The sequence below is a fragment of the Lissotriton helveticus genome, chromosome 11 (assembly GCF_964261635.1).
Source record: "Lissotriton helveticus chromosome 11, aLisHel1.1, whole genome shotgun sequence".
Lineage (NCBI taxonomy): Eukaryota > Metazoa > Chordata > Amphibia > Caudata > Salamandridae > Lissotriton > Lissotriton helveticus.
In genome coordinates this window covers 840,441,788-840,460,375 of record NC_136072.1, presented here as the reverse complement: position 1 = coordinate 840,460,375, position 18,588 = coordinate 840,441,788, and the positions used below count along the sequence as shown (strand labels likewise).

At 47.4% G+C, this 18,588-nt stretch overlaps 1 protein-coding gene across 1 annotated transcript in view; it reads left to right on the top strand.

Moving 5' to 3' along the window:
* LOC144792163 (uncharacterized) overlaps window positions 1-18,588 on the top strand; it is a 581,805-nt gene that overhangs the window by 92,944 nt on the left and 470,273 nt on the right. Inside the window, exon 6 of the mRNA XM_078667056.1 lies at window positions 7,063-7,170. Coding sequence (XP_078523182.1) covers window positions 7,063-7,170 — 108 coding nt within the window. The remainder of the gene's footprint in view (window positions 1-7,062; window positions 7,171-18,588) is intronic.

Sequence of the window (18,588 nt, the reverse complement as noted above, 5' to 3'; positions counted from 1 at the left end):
CTGCACATTTGGATGGACCTCAACCAGCCTTCTCGCTAATTTTAGTGACCTGGCCAGCAAATGTGAGTTTGGTCTTGTGTTTTTCCAACTCCCTCATTTTTCCTCTCACAGTGTCGCTCCAGTTCTGCACTTCAGCTGCAGAATGTCCTATGTACTTTTGTGCAGCCTACTAATTCCAAGTGCACCACTGAAACGTTGAAACCTCAGAATCAATTGTAGCATGATATATTAATAGAGGTGGGAACCTTTAGTATACATCTATTGCCAACCAGTGTGACAGCAGCCAATCAGATATCAAACAGTAAACAGTTGTCAGAGGTTGCTAACTATAGTAAGTAACTTTAGGAAACTTTTCTCTTTAAGGCCCTTTTGAATCACTCTGGGCTCATTCTCTTGATGCTGCCTGCTGCTCTGAGGGAATAGCAACAGAAACAGTGCAGCTTTCTGCTCACTGCTTCCGTCTATCCTTGACGGGTGGCAGTGCAATCTCCTGACTTCGCTGCTTACTGATCAGGTGCAGTGACATAATAGGAGTGCCACACTGTTAGCACAGCACAGTTCACCATAAGGTGATGTGTGTACAGACGTGGGGGGGGGGGGGGAATACGCCATACACAAGCTAGAACATTAGTCTCCATTCCCAAGGCTCCCAGTTATTAGCCAAGTGTCATATGCCGGACATTGTATCAGCCTTCGCCTCTGCCTGCAGCTCACAGAGCTAGCAGCGGACAAGGTGCTTTAAGCACCATTTTTGTAAACGCAGTCGGTACACGAAGATCACAAAGCACCACTCCGTGAACCAGTCTCTTTCAAAGCACTTCTATGCCTGATTAGCTGTTGAGCTACAGTAGGATGATGAAGAAATATTGTTGATTCATGGCTGCACACTAGTTCTCTCTACTTCATGGCACACTAGAGCTTCTTGCCGAACCTCTTTCTTTAGGTTGGGTTCACAGAGTAGTGAATGTAACTCTTGATTGTACCAGGAGTTACTAAATTGCCTTCAAGGCTGGCTTCACATGATCTTGTCTCTGGAGATTAAGATAACGTGTGCCTGCCTGATTTTGGAATCTTTGCATTCTGTCAAAGAAGTTTTTGGGAAGAACAATGTATGTGAAGTGGCTATATTAAAAGCCAGTCAAGTTCTCAGAAACAAATCTTCAAATGATCACTAATAAAGTGCATCGTAGGCACAGTTCCTCCTACATTGTGAATATCCTGAAAACCTCACTGGAATGTACTTTTTGTTGTGTTTGGAAGCACAGTACTATTTTTTGGTGCGGCCATAGTATCCTCCTACTGATCGGTCTACTCTTCACCATAATTTCCGATGCCCCCTCTTTCTAGATGTGAACAATGTGGTTCTCATAGAGTGCCTCCTAAATGCATTTTCTCTGATGCTTTAGTCTATTTATCCAATTGACAAATATAACAGTCACCCTTTCCCCATTTCAGGAGGACATCCTACACTGGCAGGCTGTATTCCCATGATATTTAGAAGTGTATTAGTATGAAAACAGGTAAATGATCATTTTTCTTTGTTATACACAGTGCCCTCTTCATTCTAGAGATGTGGTTGGCTGTACCATTGAAGAGTTCTCAAAAAGTATTTCCCAAAAGTACCATAAAAGCCTACAAGGTTGGATATGTACTTTGAGTACGAGCCTACTAACAATAGGTGCAGAGCTGGGGTGTCTCCCTTGCTTAACATGAGGCTTGTTCTCAGGGTGCCTTCCTGGAAGGAAAGGTAACACGAATCACTATTTTTAGGTCTCGTCTACAGCATTGCTTTAGCAATGCTTGTTTGGCAAGATTATAGTAAGGCTTTCAAAAGTCTACCCAAATTGCGGATTAGGTACAGTGCATGTGAGCCAGGCGCGTGCACATCGCCAGCCACATCGCACACCATCGGCCTCGGCATCAGACTTCAAAGGAATCCGCTCCCCCGCATCAGACTTCAAAGGAATGCGCTCCCCCGCCCCGCCACAGCAATACCGAGAGCCTGTTGCTTTATTGCTCTCATACTACGAGCGGCACTGCAACGCTGGCAAAAGTACTCGCATATGCCAGGATTTAGCAATGGGAATCATTTAGCAGGATTTAATCTCGCCCCAGAGAACCCTCCCACGCAGGACAGTTGCTTCTGCCCGCGACACTACATCTGTGTTTAACTACGTATCCTGCTCAAGCTGGACAGACCTATCTCATTTATCCCTGCCATTTAATTATACAACATCCAGGGATATCTGCCCTCTCCTCGCCGTTCATGCCACGAATCTCCTAATCCACAGCCGCGGCATTGGCTTTCTTGACTTCCATAGCTGCTTTTCACTCTGGATTGTTTCAGCCTGTGTTGCCTTGCACTGGCACAACCTGTTACACATGCTTCTCTTCAGCTTTCGTATCCTTCTGGTTTTCATACACTTACCTCGGTCCCTATGACTTCTCTCCCCTCCCCACTCTGCTGCAAGATACTTTTTTCAGCCCCTTAATTAAAGCCAACAAAAGCACATGGACGTTATCGCTCATCACTAGTACTCCGTGTTCCAACTAGTCTTTTGCTATCCTCACAGTACTTTAGAACTTTTTTCTTGCTGTGCTTTTTCATGTTTCTCTTTATTTTGCATTAACCTCCCAAAGCGGTTCCGATCCATTCTTATATACATCCTTTCCTACCACACTTGTTTACCTCTCCCATGACCCCATGAAAATCTACTCTCTTTCCATCATCTTTCTAGGTCTCGACTAGCACGCAGGCTGCTGACACCCTCAATGGAATTGCTTCAGCAAAGACACACTTGCGTTCGCTAAAGCAATGACATTGTGTGTTTATAAATTACTATAGCACAGATGTACCTCTGGCTAGGTCAGGGTTTCCATAGTAAAGTCATTTATAGTTTTCTTAATAAGTTTGGCGCCATTCATCAAAACTGCACCAAAACGTTTTTTTTAGTTTTTTTTTTAAGTTCCTTACTTTGGGTTATTCTTGGCAAGTTTCGTGCTGAACTGTTAAGCAGTGGCAAAAAACATGGGAGGGTCCATAAGTACTTGAGTTGGGCATGAAGAGGATGCATTTTGAAAAGTTTTATGTATATTTGGACGAACAAGGATCTGCAGATAGCCTTAAATCCAATTCAAAAAGTACTCAAACCCATCAGCCATTTCAGTATTGCAGATCCATGTACGGATCCATGTTAAAGACACAATCTTACAACCCCACACACACAACCCCACACCCACACACACACAACTCCACACACACAACTCCACACACACACAACCCCACTCACACACAACCCCCACACACAAACCCCCACACACACAACCCCACACACACACAACTCCACACACACAACCCCCCCCACACACACACCCCACACACACCCACACACACAACCCCCCACACACAACCCCCCACACACACCCACACCGCCACACCTACACCCCCCCAAAAACAAAACCCCCCCACAAACACACAACCCCCACACTTTCCCCAACCAACAACCCCCACCACACACACACAACCCCACACACAGCCCCCCCACACACAACCCCCCCACACACAACTCCCCCACACACAACCCCCCCCACACACAACACCCCCACACAACACCCCCACACACACAACCCCACACACACAACCCCACACACAGACAACCCCACACACAGACAACCCCACACACAGACAACCCCACACACAGACAACCCCACACACATACAACCCCACACACATACAACCCCACACACACACAACCACACACACAACCAGAAGCACACACAGAACTACACACAACCCCACACACACCCAACTCCCCCACACACACCCACACACACAACCCCACCCCCCCAAACACACAACCCCACACATACCCAACACACACACACAACCCCCACACACAACCCCCCACACACACAACCCCCACACACAACCTCCCCACACAAACAACCCCCCCACACACAACCCCCCACACACACAACCCCCCACACACAACCCCCCCCACACACACACACCCACACAACCCCCCACACACACAACCCCACACACACAACCCCCTCCACACACACAACCCCCCACACACACAACCCCCCCACACACACAACCCCCCCCACACACACAACCCCCCCCCACACACACAACCCCCCCACACACACAACCCCACACACAGACAACCCCACACACAGACAACCCCACACACATACAACCCCACACACATACAACCCCACACACATACAACCCCCCACACACACAACCACACAACCACACTCACACAACCACAAGCACACACACAACCACACACAAAACCCCACACACAAACCCAAACACACACAACCCCCTCACACACACCCACACACACACAATCCACCACGCACAACCCCACACACACAACCCCCCACACAACCCCACACCCCCCACACACACAACCCCACACACACAACCCCACACACACAACCCCACACACACAACTCCACACACACAACCACCCACACACAACCCCCCACACACAACCCCCCACACACAACTCCCCACACACACAACCCCCCCACACACACAACCCCCCACACACACAACCCCCCACACACACAACCCCCCACACACAACTCCACACACACACAATCCCCCACACACAACCCCCCACACACAACCCCACATGCACAACCCCCACACACAACTCACACACAAAACCCCACACACAACCCCACACACACACCCACCCACACACAACCCCATGCACACACAACCCTTCCACACACACATAAACCTTCCACACACACATAAACCTTCCACACACATACACACCCCCATACACACAACCCCACACACAACCACCCCCACACACTCACAAGCACACACACACAACCACAAGCACACACACAAGCACACACACAACCACACTCAACCACACAACCACACACAACCCCACACACACCCAAACCCCGCCCACGCACACACACACCCACCACACACACATAAACCCACCACACACACAACCCCACACACAATCCCACACACACACAACCCCACATACACAACCCCACACACATACAACCCCACATACACAACCCCACACACACACAACCCCACAGACACAACTCAGTGCCACATAGATACACGCCACATAATTACACTGCACTAAATGTAACATACACTTCAAATACCACTCAGTGCCACATAATTACATGCCACATAATTACACTCTTCTGAATGCAACACACTCCACACAATACCACTCAGTGCCACATAATTATATGCTACATAATTACAATGCAACATACACTCCAAACAATACCACTCAGTGCCAAATAATTACACGCCACACAATTACACTCTACTGAATACAACAAACATTCCTCATAATACCACTCAGTGCCACATAATATAATGCACTGCGCTCAATGCAACATACACTCCAAATACCACTCAGTACCACATAATTATATGCTACATATTTACACTGCGCTCAACGCAACATACACACCAAAAACCACTCAGTGCCACATAATTACACGCCACATAATAGGACTGCACTCAATGCAACATACACTCCAAATACCAGTCAGTGCCACATAATTACACGCAACATAATTACACTGCGCTTAACGCAACATACACTCCAAATACCACTCAGTGTCACATAATTACACGACACATAAATACACTGCACTCAATGCAACATACACTCCAAATACCACTCAGTGCCACATAATTACACACCACATAATTACATTCCACTGAATGCAACACACACTCCACACAATTCCACTCAGTGCCACATAATTATATGCTACATAATTACAATGCACTCAATGCAACATACACTCCAAACAATACTACTCAGTGCCACATAATTACACCCCACACAATTACACTTTACTGAATACAACATACACAATACCACTCAGTGCCACATAAGTATATGCTACATATTTACACTGCGCTCAACGCAACATACACTCCAAATACCACTCAGTGCCACATAATTACAAGCCACATAATTACACTGCACTCAATGCAACATACACTCCAAATACCACTCAGTGCCACATAGTTATACGCCACATAATTACACTCTATCTATCTATCGCATCACCACAGCATCACTCAGCACCACCACAGCATCACTCATGGGCACTACAACAGCACTATGCGCTACCACAGCATCACTGAACGCCACAGCATCAATCGTCGCAACCAAAACATCACTCGGCGCCACTACAGCATCAATCTGTGCAACCATTCAACAACAACTGGTTCAAATATGTTCTCTCAATGTTTCAAGCTTCATTACAAATGTTGCAAAAAGATGTTCATATTTAACTTTTGTTCTTGGATTTTCGTCACAATAAAATTCACTGAACATAATCTTCACATAAGTTATTTACAAAAGTTTAAGCTATTGCCATTATAAATTACAATAACTTTTGTTTAAGTATTAATTATTTAAAAAAATTAAAAGCCATTGTTATTTGTAATATCAATACATCTAAGTCACTTAAATACTACAAATATTGCATTAGAAATGCTATAGGTGTCACATTTGCGAAAGTTAAAACTATTGGCATTGTAAATGACAAAGCTATTAATTTCGCTATTTTCAAAACCAACACATAAATAAAAATGTGTCATTTACAATACCAATAGCTCAAACTTTCCTAATGCGAGACCTATTGTATTGCAAATGCTTGTTTTTATATCTCTATAAGTAAATCACAGTTATGTTGTAATGTTGTAATGCTAAATAAAAGTAGCAGGTGTTCACCTTTCTTGAGAATAGTGGCAGAATTACCTGATTGTGCTCCAGAGTTCTTCCTGCCCACACATTCCCTCAAAAGACTGAAGCAAGGAGTAGAAAAGCAAAAACGAAATGAAATGAAACTTGGTGATCCATAAAGGAATGTGTTGTCATTTTGGAAATATCCTCTGTGAATATTTATTAAAAAACATGTGTTCCTCACTTTAATTAAATGTTCTGTTTTGTGCCCTATCTATTTTAATTTGACATAATAACATGTATAGTTTTCATTGAAATGTAACCATATCCTTATTTGCTTCTTTCATTCTAGGCTTGAATCTGGAAGCCAGATCCAAAGAGCCTTTCCTAACACACTTGAATCTACAATCAACATTAAAGGATGACTACATAGACACAACTCCATGCAAACATTTGGCAGGTCTGTGAACATTTCAACATTTACAAATCGTCGAATCATTGCAAAATGCAGGTAACTCTTTTCATTCCCTTCTTTTCTCATCCTTCCTTTTCCCCTTTTGTAAGTATGTCTGTACTCTGCAGCACAATAGGAGATTACCCAGACCAATTTCTAATACCTAAATTGAGTTTAGGTTTATATTCACCTTAATCTTACAATTCTATTCTAAAATCTGTTTGCTGAAAGTGTATCCACTGGTATAGTTGATACACTTTCGGCAAAGCTGAAAGCAGATCAGGCCACCATGTTGTTGCAGCCCACTCTGTATTCAGTTACGTTTTTCAGACGTAAACCCCCAATGTAGGATTTGCTGAAATTCATAAAAAATACATATCCCTGAGAGGCAGGAATTTTATCCATTTGCATCAGGGACATTTCTTTTTTCCCACTTAGTTCGCATGGTGTTCTCAGAAAGGAAACATCTATGGTGGGTGCAAAAGGTATATCGTTCACCCCTGCGATCTAGCTACCCTGTGGTTGACGAGCCACTGCGTCAAGGGTTTCCAGCAGTAGAGCCAGTTGAGGCTCTGCTATATGAAACCTGATAGTTCACCGACGTCTAAATGGTATGGTGTAACGTCATGTTTGAGGCGAGTGAGAGCCCCACTCCATCAAACCCTAAATGACCCGCAATATTAATGCCGAAAGTTATCATCACTGAAAAATGAATATTTTGATTGATCGCAACCTGATGCGATTTTCAGTTGCAAATGTTGGTGATTCAGGATGATCCTTGATATCCAGCGTCTCCCTGTCCTTGTTAGCTGTTCAGCAGTCCCTCTGGATGGTTTGAAACAACATATTTCCTTATCCTTTTATGTGGAAGGGAAATAGAGTATTCAGGTAGACGCCGTGAGAAAGGTGTTCAACATTCTATATCAATGGCTGATGGATCAGATGGTCCTTAGTCTGCCTCTTGAAAATGAAGATTTCCTTAGCTAGCCGTAGTTGCAGCAAAGCACAATCGATAATTGTCTCAGCCACTCATGATGGAGCAGGAAAGCATTCTCCTGCTCTGTTCCAGGCATCTGCTCAGGGAAATTCCTCAATGCTTTTCAGCAGCTTTTCTCACTCACAAGACTCTCCATATAGTCAAAAATTCCAAACAGCTGGAGTTGATCCTCATAGCCTCATTCTGGTCAGAGTAGATTTTCATGGAGCTTCCTCCAGTTCAGCATCTCCCTGAGGGAGTCGTGAATTTGAGAGCTTTACTTATGACAAACGAACATGCATAAAGACTTGATCATGTAAGAAACATGTTTAGCTATCCTGTGTGCAACCAGAGACCTCCTTAGCCACTGGGGCTGATGAACATCACCTTTATTCCTTAAAGGGCTCTTTAAATTATAAGTTAACACTTCAGGCAGTTTCAGGAATCCAGGCAGACTTCTATAGAATTTGGGGTGATTCACAAAAGCAGTTTTGCTATCCACAAATCTCTGGCTAGAGTTCTCCACCTACGCATGTCCTATCTCTGTGTGTGGAGACCACATAAACTATCCGGAACAGAGAGCGGTTCAAGTGCCCAGCAAGGCTTTGCTACCATCAATGAAAAAGAGATCAACAATTCACATTCAAACGGACATTACCATTACCATGCATTATCTTAACAGACAAGGAGGCCCCAGGTCGAGCCTGCTTTCCATGGAAACACATACAATCAGAGCACTGACAGTGATGCATATTCCAGGGACGATGAATCCAGAAGCAGACTTTATCCGTCACTATTACGAAGTGTCCCACAAATGAGTCCTAGTCCATGAAGACTTAAACAACATTTCTAAAAAGTGGGAAACACCTTCCGTAGACGTCTTCAAAGTGGCAAAAAATGCAGAAACCTTGCATTCAAGTTACCAGATCAGAGGTCTCAAGGGAATTCCATCACTTCCTAATGCCTTTCTGCTGTTACCGCTAATCCATTCAGTAATACTGAAGTTGCGGCAGTTTGTTGTCCTCTGTGCTGCCTGCTCGTGGCGCTTGGCCGCCATCTTGGGGGTGGTTAGTGTTGAACGCGCCATTTGCCTGAGCGCTCTAATGCTTCTCAGGAGTCCAGGTGAGCTGGTACTTAAGGCGAGCACTTTAGTTGCTCGGCCTTGGGAAAGGTGCTACTATGCGCGCTATGCTGCAGTGAATTTAAGCGTGCAGCGCTTACTACTATTTTAAAATTTACCGCTTCTTCTATTTTGGTTATTTTAATTTTGTTTTTCCCTGATTTTAAACATAACTGTTCTGCCCACACTCTTGCACTATAATCTGTGCCCTCACCGCGTTTAGCGCGGAGTTTGTTGTCCTCTGTGCTGCCTGCTCGTGGCGCTTGGCCGCCATCATGGGGGTGGTTAGTGTTGAACGCGCCATTTGCCTGAGCGCTCTAGCGCTTCTCAGGAGTCCAGGTGAGCTGGTACTTAAAGCTCACACCGCTCGTGCAGCGGTGACGCGCAGCGGCAGCGCCTGACTCGCGCCTGAGTCAAGCCAGAGTCTGCCCATCTGCGCCCGTCCGCGCTAAGGACGCGCGGGACGTCGCGGGTTTCTCCCGGTAATACTCTTTGGGTGGCAGGATGATCGTATACTCCAGTGTCTCGCTCTGGGCAATTGGGAAGTCTCTCCCTCGGTGCACTTTTGCACCGCACCACCCACTGTGTGGCCCCTTTCAGTGTGCCTGTAAGAGGTGGTCGCTGGACCTGCCAGTAGGTATTCGAGATTATGTCACCCCCCCTGTTCCACGAGCACGCATTTGCGTGCCCCCGGTGACTAGGGGTCTGGTCCATGGTCTTCGGATCCTTAATCTCAACACCAGATCTCTGGTAAAACACCATCTGTCCATTGCAGACCTCATTACGGATGAGCTGCCAGATCTGTTTGTCATCACTGAAACCTGGCTTCAGGACACTGATACCGCCATAATCAATCTAGCCTGTCCTCCCGGTTATTCTCTCTTTACATGTAATCGCCGGTCTAGAGGTGGAGGCATCGCCTTAGTTATTAAATCTACTTTTGCATGCACCTGGACGGGTCTGCAGATTGCTGGGTGCGAAAGCGCCCTCTTTAAGATCATCATCAGCCCCCAGTTCTCGTTATCAGGGATGGTCGTCTATCGCCCGCCAGGCAGTGATGTTGCTTTTAGGGGCGCTTTCCCGGAGGCGGTGAGCACGCTGGCGAGTGGTTGCGCCAATTTTTCTATCCTAGGTGACCTGAACCTCCACTTTGACAGGCAAGAGACTGTGGCTAACAGTGGTTTTTTGGCGGATTTGGAGGCTCTGCAGTTGATCCAACTTGTCTCCCAACCCACACATCTGGCTGGTCACATTTTGGATCCGTTTTTTACCAACTTAACGGATGCCCAAGTTTCGGCTGTTTCTCCTGTGGCATGGACTGACCACTTCCTGGTGTCCGTCTGGCTACCCCTTCTTATAACCCCTATTACTCCACCTTCCAAGTGGATTCCTCGCGGCCACTGGAACAAGCTTAGGCTAGAGGACCTTCATTACATCATGGCTGAAGAGCCATTAGGCCCTCTGCTTAATGCTACCTCGGGCTATGATCTGTTCTGTAACTGGATTACCAAGGCGCTTGACGCTCTGGTACCTATCATCTCTAGTAAATCCAGTTCCCGGCAGGCGAGCCCTTGGTATGACAGTGCTCTTCGCGTTTTGAAGGGCTCCTGTAGACGGGCAGAAAGGGAGTGGCGTAAGACGTATGATGCCGTTAAAAAAACTGCGTATTTGGCTTCTGTCAAGCTCTACCATCGAGCCATATGCAGAACCCGGGCGGCGTTCTACGCGACAGAATTCCGTAGCAGCCTCAATCCATCTAAGACCATCTTTAAAACTATTAAAGATTTGATGGCTAAGAGAGCTGCCCCGCAAATGGACAGGTCCATTTCCCACTGTGAAACTTTAGCCGCTTTTTTCCTGGACAAAGTTAAGAACATTTACCAGTCGTTCCCTAGTACGACGCTGTCCTCGATCCCCTCGAAAGGCTCCAGTAGCTGTCCGTCGCTGCACTCTCTCCCCGCTCTATCTGGGGATGAGTTTGCCAAGTGGGCACAGCGAGTCAAATCTGGTTCGCCTGCGGACCCTTTAAGATCTGCCCTTTTCAGGGACCCTTCCTTTCAGGGGCGCACGACAGTGTGCTCACTGATCAATCTCTCCCTGACCTCAGGCATCGTTCCCGCCAAGTGGAAGCAAGCGGTGGTTTCCCCGATCCTGAAAAAACCATCCCTGGATCCTTTAAAACCAGAAAACTACCGCCCTATTTCTTTGCTTCCCTGGCCGGCCAAAGTTATGGAGGCCCACGTCAATCTGGCCCTCGCTGAGCATATGACCCGGGCCAATGTCCTCGATCCCATGCAGAATGGGTTCCGTGCTGGTCACAGCACGGAGACGGCCCTTCTGGCAATGGTAGAACATCTGCGGATTGTGTTGGATGCAGGTCAAACGGCAGCGCTCATTTTATTAGACCTTAGCGCTGCCTTTGACACCGTGTCCCATCGCATCCTTCTACACCGCCTGGAGGACATTGGCGTCTGTGGCTCTGCTCTGCAGTGGTTCCGCTCCTTCCTCAGCGATCGCTCCTTCTGCGTTGCCACCCCTCCTTTTCAGTCCAAGTACCACCCTTTGGACCTGGGGGTTCCCCAGGGCTCCTCGCTGAGTCCCACGCTTTTCAACCTGTACGTGCAACCGCTGGCTGAAGTCGCCAGGCAGTGGGGCCTAACCATGGTCTCTTATGCCGACGACACGCAGCTAGCGGTTACGATCAGCGGGGATGCCGAGCAGGATGCCCCCAGGTTCCGAAATGGGCTGAGAGAGGTGGCCAGCTGGATGAATAACAACTGTCTCCAGCTGAACGCGAAAAAAACTGAGGTAATGATCGTTGGAAGAGATGCGGACCGTTGGGGGGACAGTTGGTGGCCGCCTGAGCTGGGGCCGGCCCCTTTACCAGTGCTGGAACTCAGAAACCTGGGAGTGTGGCTCGATCATACTCTCTGTTTTACGACCCACACTATGAGAATGGCGGCAAGCTGTTTTGGGGTCCTACGCGGGTTAAGACCGGTGCTCAAATTTTTTGACGCCCCGACAAGACAGCTGGTCATCCAAGCGATGATTATTTCTCGGTTGGACTACGCTAGTTCGCTCCTTCTTGGAGCAAACCAAGCGGAGATCCTCCGTCTACAACGGGTACAGAATGCAGCGGCGAGGGCGGTGGTCGGTTTGCCTCGGACCTGTCCTACCTCTAATACTCTACGGTCCTTGCATTGGCTACCGATTAAAAGTAGAATTCATTTTAAAGCTCTTAGTCTGGCCTTTAAAATTTTACAAAGGTCGGCACCAGAGATACTTAACAATCTTGTATCTCCTTATGTCCCGACTCGCCCTCTTAGATCTCTTGGTCAATCCCTGGTGGTTGTCCCACGCTTCAGACTCAGCCGGATGGGCGGACGTTCCTTTCGCGTGAGAGCTGCGATTCTTTGGAACGCTCTTCCTTTAGAAATCCGCCTGTTAGATGATTTATTAGCATTTCGTGGGGCCCTGAAAACCTTTTTGTTTTAAATTCTTGCTTTTTTCTTTTTCCTGTTTTAGTGTTGTGTTGTGTCCACCTTTCCCTGCGCCAGGACGCTCCTTCGCTGGAGCATCTGTGCGCAATAAAAATGACAATAACATAACATAACATCTGCCCAAAAAATATTAATAGGGTCAGATTGGCTGAGGCAGCAGTCGTAGGTAGCAGTACCTTCTACAAAAATTCATGGAACCACACAGGAGACATCTGTGCAAGCCAGATTTACTGACCAGACTTCAGGGTCAAATTCAACACCCAATTTTAACATCAGTGATTTCGGTTATATGGCTCCTGAATTCAGACAGTATAGCTATTTGAATCTTCCACTGGCCTGTATGGAAATATTGAAGAAGCGAAACGTCCCTCCACTAGACTGTTACTTCCTGAAATGGAAAAGATTCTGCATTTGGTAGTAGGATAATGGGCACAGTCCAACCACATGGTGGGAGAATGTTATTTTACCCGTCCTGCTTCATTTAACCCAAGACAATCTGCACATCAATAAAAGGTAATCTGGCCGCTATAACAGCCTGCAGAAAATTTCTGGATGAACTATCATTCTTTAAACTGACTGTCATCAAGGCTCTTTTGAAGGTCTTAAGAAACTGTTTCCTCCAATTAGATACCCCTCTCCACCATGGAAGATAAACATTGTTCTGTCAAAGTTAATGAGCTCTCATTTTGAGCTAATATAGAATGCTCTCATGGAAGACAGCTTTCCTAGTTGCCATTACATCCACTCAGAGAGTTAGTAAATTTCAGGCATTATTTGTGGTACAGGCCTACACCATTTTCCACTCCATTAGGGTGGTAATAAGACCACATCTTTCTTTACTCCCAAAAGTAATTTCTGACTTTTTATATTAACCAAACTATCACTTTTCCTACTTTCTTTACTTTTCATGCTTTCTGCGGAACATGCCCTTCATTCGCTAGCTATTAGGAGAGTCTTTTGCTTCTACCTATACAAAACAAAAGACATGATAAAAACGACGCAACCCTTTGTTAAGTATGAATGAATTAAGCTAGTTTGTAAAGCGCGTGGCTGCTTGTACTGAAGTGTCCCAGTGCTAAGATTCTGTATTATTGAGTCCCCTTTTGAGATGGCCAGTCGGCCAGGGAGTCTGCAAGGTTTGTAGGGCGCCAGGCCTGTACATATATGTTAGTGCTAGAAATTGCTTTTCATGTAGTATGTTTTCCGCACCCTGTTCTGAGCACCTCTACAGGTGGTCTTAAGATGATGAGCCTGTTGTGCATACTTAGGCTTTGCTAGTCCCGGACGGCACATTAGCTCTGATATCCTCATGTTAATGTCTAGATTATGTGCCCCCTATATGCCCTTTTATTTCTCTTCTCCACCGCTTTCCCAGTAACACCTTCCCCTTATCCCCCCCACCCTCCTCCGCCACATTTTCCCATCATGGCCACCACTCGAGTTAAGGTGGGAACTAATTGCTACAAAATCATTTATCCTCCCAGCCTGACTAAAGCTGCAACAAAACAATTGAAGCATAACACTATTGAACGGTTCCCGGATTCCCTTTTTGTTGATCAATTTCACAAAAGTCGTTTTGGGAGGCTCAAAAATGATTTCATTTTCTTCACTCACGACACCCCCTCTTGGTCCACCAGCTTATACAATTCCCTTAACGTCACTTCCTCCTCCTCTATCCCTCATGGGAAACAGCTAAAAATCTCCCCCTCTGCGCGTTTCAACGGTTACCTCACTATCTCACTCTATAACAACGGTACTGTCATGATCCAAGGCAATGACACCTGTCTCTTTCTCTTTGACCACCTCTTCCCCTCCCTACTCCCCTCCTCTGCGACCGGGTTTTCCCCCGACTCTCCTTCTAGCTCCACCCATTACTCCCTCTCTCCTCCCCTGACCCCCCTACACTCCAATTGGCTACACTCTCAAGAATCACAGGTCGGCCCTCTTCCCGCCTCCTCCCCTGTGACCTCCTCTCCTATTCCTCCCCCCTCACATTATGCCCCCTCCCACTTCACTTCAGCCTCACCACTAGCTAATGCGCTCCTCGTCCAATCTGCATCATCCCGGTACTCCAATCTCTTCTCCTCCCCCATTTTCCTTCCAGTCACCCCCCTTTTTAGTCCGCCTCTCCTCCAACCGTATCCCCCAGTGAACTTTCCCTAAGCTCCCCTTATCCCTTCTTCCATACCTCCTGTCCACCTCCCCCTCCCCTCGTTATTCACCCGGATTTCTCCACAATCCCACTGCATCTCTCTCCTCCCTCCCACTCCTCCAGCAATGCTATGCTACTCCCTTTCCCCCCCTGTTAACCCTGTCCATTTCCCTCCCTCGGGTCCAACAGTACCACTTCCTTTCCCCAACTTACCTTTCTCTCAACCCCCCCACTCTGCCAGATGCCCGTTCCCTCACAGCCTCCTCTCCTACCTGACATGCCCTCTACAACCACCTCACCTCTTTTCCTCCCAAACCTCCTTCATTCCCATGACTCCACACAGTGCTCCCCTCTCCTTCTTCCCTACCGCTGTGTTCCGCACTGTTCTCCCCCTAAAGTTATCCCTAATTCCTCTCCTTCTTGCAACACCAACAAAGGCAACTCTCCCTTATCCTCCGATTCATTAACTCCCGCTCTCAACCTCCACCTTTCCCCACTTTTGAACCCTACACCCCAACTCACCTCCTGTCCCCCCACCTCTCCCTGCCTTCCACCACCAATTCCACCCCCCCTGTTTCCATCGATCCACCCAACCTTCCGTGCTCTGCATTACTCTCGCTGGAAAATAAGCTAGGTTCCCTTATCACCTCCATCTCCCAGCTTACAGCTGCAATTTCACTTCTAAGCTCTAAGATTTCCACCTTTCCTTGCACCCCCTCTCCTTCCCAACTTCCCACGAGATGTACCTCGCCCCCTCACCTCAATTTAGCGAAGCTCAATCAGTCGTCTGCAAGCTTTGTTAACTCGCACAAGCCTTTGAACGCCGCCCTTCCTCAACCTGCATACCCTAGCAACCCTACTATCTACATTATTCCAACCATCTCCTCAGTCAGAACCAAGCATCCACCTAAACCCTCCCGAGCACCCCCACATAAGCACAACATCCCGATCACCCTTCAGAGTCCAAGTGCCCCCGTCACCAAAACAGTCCTGACAGAGCTGCACTGTCTGCTCCACAACTGCAGATCTGCAGTAAAACACAAACTTGAAATCTCAGATACCATCACCCACCACAATATTGACATGCTCTTCTTCACAGAGAACTGGTTCAAAGACACCTTGCATTCTATGTTTGATCTCCTATTACCTACAGGCTATTCTATACTTAGGAATGACATAACTGACAGCACGGGGGAGGTGTTGCAGTCATCTTTAGAAACTCCCTCCAACTTAAGGCCTCTCCTATCAGCTCCTTCCACACCTTTGAATGCCTTTATCTTGAGTTACAAGTGCACCACCGTTCACCCCTTAGATTCCATGTCATTTACTGCCCGCCTCGTAGTAGCCCTTCGTTTTTGGAGGAACTCACTGACTTCATCAGTGACCAATACTCGCAAAGTATGTATGTATGTAGAGACGTTCTTATAAAGCGCTATCACTGTCACCCGCCGGGCATCCTGGCGCTTAGACTGTTATGACACAGAGCGAGATTTTACCATCTTCCGATCTATTTACATTGTTCTGGGGAACAGGTGGGTCTTTAACTCTTTTTTAAAGGTGGAGAAAACTTCCAGGCCCCTAAGACCTAGCGGTAGAGAATTCCACAGCCGTGCTGCGGCAATCCTAAAGGATCGTCCGCCCATCCGGGTCCTCCGAAACTTGGGTACCACGACCAAGTGAGCCGAGGCTGACCGGAGTGATCTTGAGGGAATATACCATGAAAAAAGATCCTGCAAAGGGGCCGGACCTTGACTGTGTAAAGCTCTGAAAACAAGACATAGAGCCTTGAAGTTCACCCGTTGAAAAATTGGGAGCCAGTGGAGGTCCCTGAGTGCCTTAGCAGAAGAGTCCGAGCGACGTCGCGAAAGTGCCAGTTTGGCGGCAAAATTCTGTATCCGTTGGAGTTTTCCTAGCACAGTAGTTGGAGCCCCCAGTAGCAGTGCGTTGCAATAGTCGAGCCGACTTAAAATTGTGCTCCGCACTACTTCTGGTCTTGCCTGCGCCGGAAGCAAAGGTAGGATCTTTCTCAAGGATCCAAGTAGAGCCATACACGTAGCCACCGTTTTATTTACTGATGTGTCCAGCTGTAGATCGGAACTGAACATGACCCCCAGATTCCGAACCGAATCAGCAGGCAGACTAGTGCCTTGAAAGTCGGGAGGCCAAAAACCCTGTGGTAGGGGTCTGGGGATCCGATCCGTGGAGCAGTGTAGTACCTCGGTTTTCGAGCTGTTAAATTGGAGGGAATTATTCCCTAACCATTCTGCCGTGGTACCCATGCATCGATGAAAAACCTCCTGTGACACCCCGCCCTTACCTTCAAACGAGAAGACAAGTTGGGTGTCAACTGCGTAGTTGGTAACTGTTATGCCAAACGACTTGATCAGCGTGATCAGGGGACGGAGGTACAGATTGAAAAGGATAGGGCTGATGGCAGAGCCCTGGGGTACTCCCTGTCCAACCCTCTTGATGTTCGATTGATAGGGTGGTAGTGCAACTACCTGGTGCCTTTGCTCGAGATATGACTCCAGCCATTCAAGGGCTGAGCCCGACACCCCCGCCTCCGTCAATCTCCTGATCAGAGTAGCATGGTTGACCGTATCGAACGCGGCCGACATGTCAAGCAGCACTAAAAAGGCTGCTTGACCCTGGTCGGCCCGCGTCCGAAGGTCATCAAGAACAGTCACCAGAGCTGCCTCTGTCTCATGTGCCGGTCGAAACCCAAACTGAGCCACATCCAAACAATCATTCATCTCAAGAAAGTTGGAAAGATATTTTGTGGCCAGTTTCTCTAAGATTTTGATAGGGAATGGCAAGAGGGAGATGGGCCTAAAGTTAGCTGGGCATGTGGGGTCCAGATTTTCCTTTTTAAGCAGTGGAGAGACCACAGCCCGTTTCCAGCAGTCTGGCACCCGTGCTGAGGTGAGAGACTGGCAACAGATGGAGAACAATGGAGGAAACAGCTCTTCACGACAGAGTTTCCAGAATCTGGGTGGTAAAGGGTCAGAGGGTGAGCCAGAAGACACCCCATCAGCCAAAGAGCAAAAGTCCTCAAAGGATGGTAGAGGGAAGTTGCTTAGCTCACCTGCTTTAATGCACTCCTTCCCATTTTCTGGCGAGATGGAGTCATATTTAGTGCTGCCAGTTGAGGGGGGGAGGTTGTTTAAGATGTTGGTAATCTTATCCTCAAAGGCTTGTGCTAACGAGTCGCAGAGAGCTTGTGAAGCCGGGATGGCGTTTTTGGTACAGCCAGGATGGGCCAAGTCCTTTACGATCTTGAATAAGGCCTGAGATTTGTTAACGGCTGCCAGCAAAGATTCTTCTAGAAATCTAGCTTGGCCAGCTTGATCTGGGTCTTATACAATGCCAGTGCTTGTCTAAAGAGGACTCTGTGTGATTCCAGGTACTGTTTCCTCCAGGTTCGCTCAGCCTGTTTGCATTGTAGCTTGAGCTGCCGAAGTTCTTCCGAGTACCATGGCATGGCAAGATTAGTCCTATCTTTGAATTTCCACACCGGGGCCAAAGAATCCAGAGAAGTAGAGATTTTCTGACAGAGAGTCTCATAGCTCTCATCCACGTTCACTCCCAGTACAAAGCCATCCGGCAACAAAGAAGGCAAAGTGGCTTGTCTGAGGAGTCTGGACCATTGTCTCCCCGTTCTAGTGCCCGCCGCACT